The following is a 3,250-nucleotide window of genomic DNA, read 5'->3' as shown; positions in this document are numbered from 1 at the left end:
AAGGGAGAGAGAGAGTGAGAGAAATGGAAGAGAGGGAGAGTGAAAGAGAGAGAGAGGGGAGGGAGAGAGAGAAGGAGGGAGAGAGAGAGAGAGAGTAGGGAGAGACGGAAAAAAGGAGAAAGAAAGAGAGAAGGGAAAAATGAGGGGAAGAAAGAGGAGAGAGAGAGAGAGTGAAAGGAGAGAGAGAGAGTATGTAAAAACTAATTCAGAGTTTAAATAAAACCAGTTTTAATTTGGTTTAAAACTAAACTGAACCATAAAAACTGATTTTTAATAAACTGGTTTTCATAAAAACTATGGTTTCAGTTCAGTTTTTTATTTAAAAAAATTGGTTTATTTAAAACAGTTTCAGTTCAGTTTCAATTCAGTTTAGTAAAACCAGTTTTTTTGCTTTAGTTCAGTGAAACCAGTTTTTTTTGCACACCCCTATTTAGAGCTACAGAACTCCAAATGGCGCGCTCTCAACTGGGTTGGAAAGTAGACATCCAGGGCTTTCTAGAAATATATAATGGTCCATACTTTGTTCGAGTTTAGATGATGCAAACTGGCGTTCAACGCCAGTTCTATGCTGCATTCTGGAGTAAAACGCCAGAAACACGTCACAAACTAGAGTTAAACGCCAAAAACACGTTACAACTTGGCATTTAACTCGAAGAGAAGCCTCTGCATGTGTAAACCTCAAGCTCAGCCCAAGCACACACCAAAGTGAGCCTCGAAAGTGGATTTCTACATCAATTACTTATCTCTGTAACCCTAGTAGCTAGTTTATTATAAATAGAACTTTTTACTATTGTATTGGGGGGTCCTTTTCCCTATCTTGGTATCTATCTTCGGACGTTTAGTTCTTAGACTTTGGGGGCTGGCCATTCGGCCATGCCTGGACCTTGATCACTTATGTATTTTCAACGATGGAGTTTCTACACACCATAGATTAAGGTGTGGAGCTCTGCTGTACCTCGAGTATTAATGCAATTACTACTATTTTCTATTCAATTCAGCTAATTCTTATTCTAAGATATTCGCTGCACTTCAACATGATGAATGTGATGATCCGTGACACTCATCATCATTCTCACCTATGAACGCGTGACTGACAACCACTTCTGTTCTACCTTAGATCGAGCGTGTATCTCTTGGATTCCTTAATCAGAATCTTTGTGGTATAAGCTAGAATCCATTGGCAGCATTCTTGAGAATCCGGAAAGTCTAAACCTTGTCTGTGGTATTCCGAGTAGGATTCAGGGATTGAATGACTGTGACGGGTTTCAAACTCGCGAGTGTTGGGCGTAGTGACAGACGCAAAAGAATCACTGGATTCTATTCCGACATGATCGAGAACCGACAGATGATTAGCCGTGCTGTGACAGAGCATTTGGACCATTTTCACTGAGAGGATGGGAAGTAGCCATTCACAACGGTGACGCCCTACATACAGCTTTCCATGGAAAGGAGTATGAAGGATTGGATGAAGGCAGTAGGAAAGCAGAGATTCAACAAGAACAAAGCATCTCCATACACTTATCTGAAATTCCCACCAATGATTTACATAATTATCTCTATCTTTATTTTATGCTTTATTTATCTTAATTTTTGAAAACCATTATAACCATTTGAATCCGCCTAACTGAGATTTACAAGATGACCATAGCTTGCTTCATACCAACAATCTCCATGGGATCGACCCTTACTCACGTAAGGTATTACTTGGACGACCCAGTGCACTTGCTGGTTAGTTGTGCGAAGTTATGACAAAGTGTGATTCACGTTTAAGAGCTCCAAGTCTTTGGTGCCATTGTTGATTATCACAATTTCGTGCACCACATGTCACTCGATACATTCAAATGACACCAACGGAACAATAGCGGTCCACACAACCGACTGCATATAGATTTCAGTAGGAATTATGTTCGGATCCACGCGATCCACAGCATATGCAACCCACACAAACTGGGAAAAATAAAGGAAACTCATGATTACAACCCAGAATACCAATAACAACAACAATGCAACAATGCTTCATAAATTTGTCCCGGACACCGAACCCGAAACTAAGAATTCTTTAATTAAAACACACTTGGCCTTCCTGGAGTTCATCAAAGGCATTCCTAAAGTGGCTAGATTTAGATATCTATATCGTCGGTCACCACGCTCCCAGTTACGCCACCTAATATCATATATTCAATTAGCTAAACTGAATTTAAATATAAAGATAGGGGTAGATTGTAACATAATATTACCTTGTTGACTAGTGAAAAACTGTGGGGTTCCCTGGGAAGCGGCGATAGATATGGCAGTCGGATCCAAGCCCAATCGAGCAGAAGTGTTATTGAACCATCTATTTCCTTACAGTTATAACGAGATGCCCTGCATAACACCCTGTAGAGGTGTGCTAGGCATGCCGATCCCCAACTATGCTGTCCAATACTGGCAAAATCACGAAGCAAGGGTAGAAACTTCCAGTACACACCTGCCCCAGATTTATCCCCAAACAAGATCGTCCCGATTAGCAACATAATGTGGCACTTCACATACCTCTGTATACTTATTCCATCATTCAACTGCATGTTTTCTTTTAGATCCCGCAGCCAAGTCAGTTTTATGCAGCATCCTCTACACTCCGACTTACGCGGTGCAACTCCAAATTGATGCAAACACTCCGCCTCCAACGTTGAGAAACTATTCGTTGTCATCCCAGTAACTGGAAGACCATCCGTCGGAAGACAAAGAATTAGAGCCACATCTTCAAGAGTTACGGCACATTCACCAATTGGAAGGTGAAACGTATGTGTATCAGGGGGCCAGCGTTCGATTAGAGCATTCACGAGTGCTTTCTGATTTTGTACGACACCAATCTAAGATGCATGATAAAATCCAGTAACTCGTAAATGCTCCTTCACTCGATTGTTGTACCGATCCGGCGAAACTGGATGGTCACAGGTCAACATTCTTAATTTCTACAAAAAACATAACAAATTATTAGTCAACTCATTAACTATTACTAACTTACTTACTACTAGAAGACAAAAATTTTTTAACTACAGCCATTCATTAACAAAATCTACACAACTAATTCAACAACAAATATTACTTAAGTAAAATTAGAGATGCTGTTTGTTTATTTATTTGCGATATGAAAAAAAATTTTCTAATACATAACATTATTATTATTTGTAATATTAATTATCTATTAATTATTAGTTAAGTAAAATTAAACACATATTTCTAAATTTTAAAAGATATTAATAATTAT

The 3,250-nt window shown here is 39.0% G+C and overlaps 1 protein-coding gene across 1 annotated transcript; it reads right to left on the bottom strand.

Annotated features, from left to right (window-relative positions):
• Positions 1 to 2,120: 2,120 nt before the first annotated feature.
• Positions 2,121 to 3,045, bottom strand: LOC107493947 (serine/threonine-protein phosphatase 7 long form homolog). Its single transcript, XM_016114982.1, has 4 exons — positions 3,040 to 3,045; positions 2,898 to 2,954; positions 2,258 to 2,852; positions 2,121 to 2,164 (listed from the first exon to the last, which is right to left on the bottom strand). The coding sequence occupies exons 1-4, from the start codon at positions 3,043 to 3,045 to the stop codon at positions 2,121 to 2,123; spliced, it is 702 nt and encodes a 233-aa protein (XP_015970468.1).
• Between the last annotated feature and the right edge of the window lie 205 nt (positions 3,046 to 3,250).

The sequence above is a fragment of the Arachis duranensis genome, chromosome 6 (genome assembly GCF_000817695.3).
Source record: "Arachis duranensis cultivar V14167 chromosome 6, aradu.V14167.gnm2.J7QH, whole genome shotgun sequence".
Taxonomy (NCBI): Eukaryota; Viridiplantae; Streptophyta; class Magnoliopsida; order Fabales; family Fabaceae; genus Arachis; species Arachis duranensis.
Note: the sequence above shows the minus strand (reverse complement) of the source record. Positions and strands in the feature narration are given on the sequence as shown.

Bases quoted from the DNA above. Each gene is read 5' to 3' on its own strand.
- LOC107493947 (XM_016114982.1), bottom strand. The intron at 2,853-2,897 runs GTGAAGGAGCAT...CATGCATCTTAG, and splicing joins CGGATCGGTACAACAATCGA to ATTGGTGTCGTACAAAATCA. The intron at 2,165-2,257 runs GTTTTTCACTAG...ATATGATATTAG, and splicing joins GCTTCCCAGGGAACCCCACA to GTGGCGTAACTGGGAGCGTG.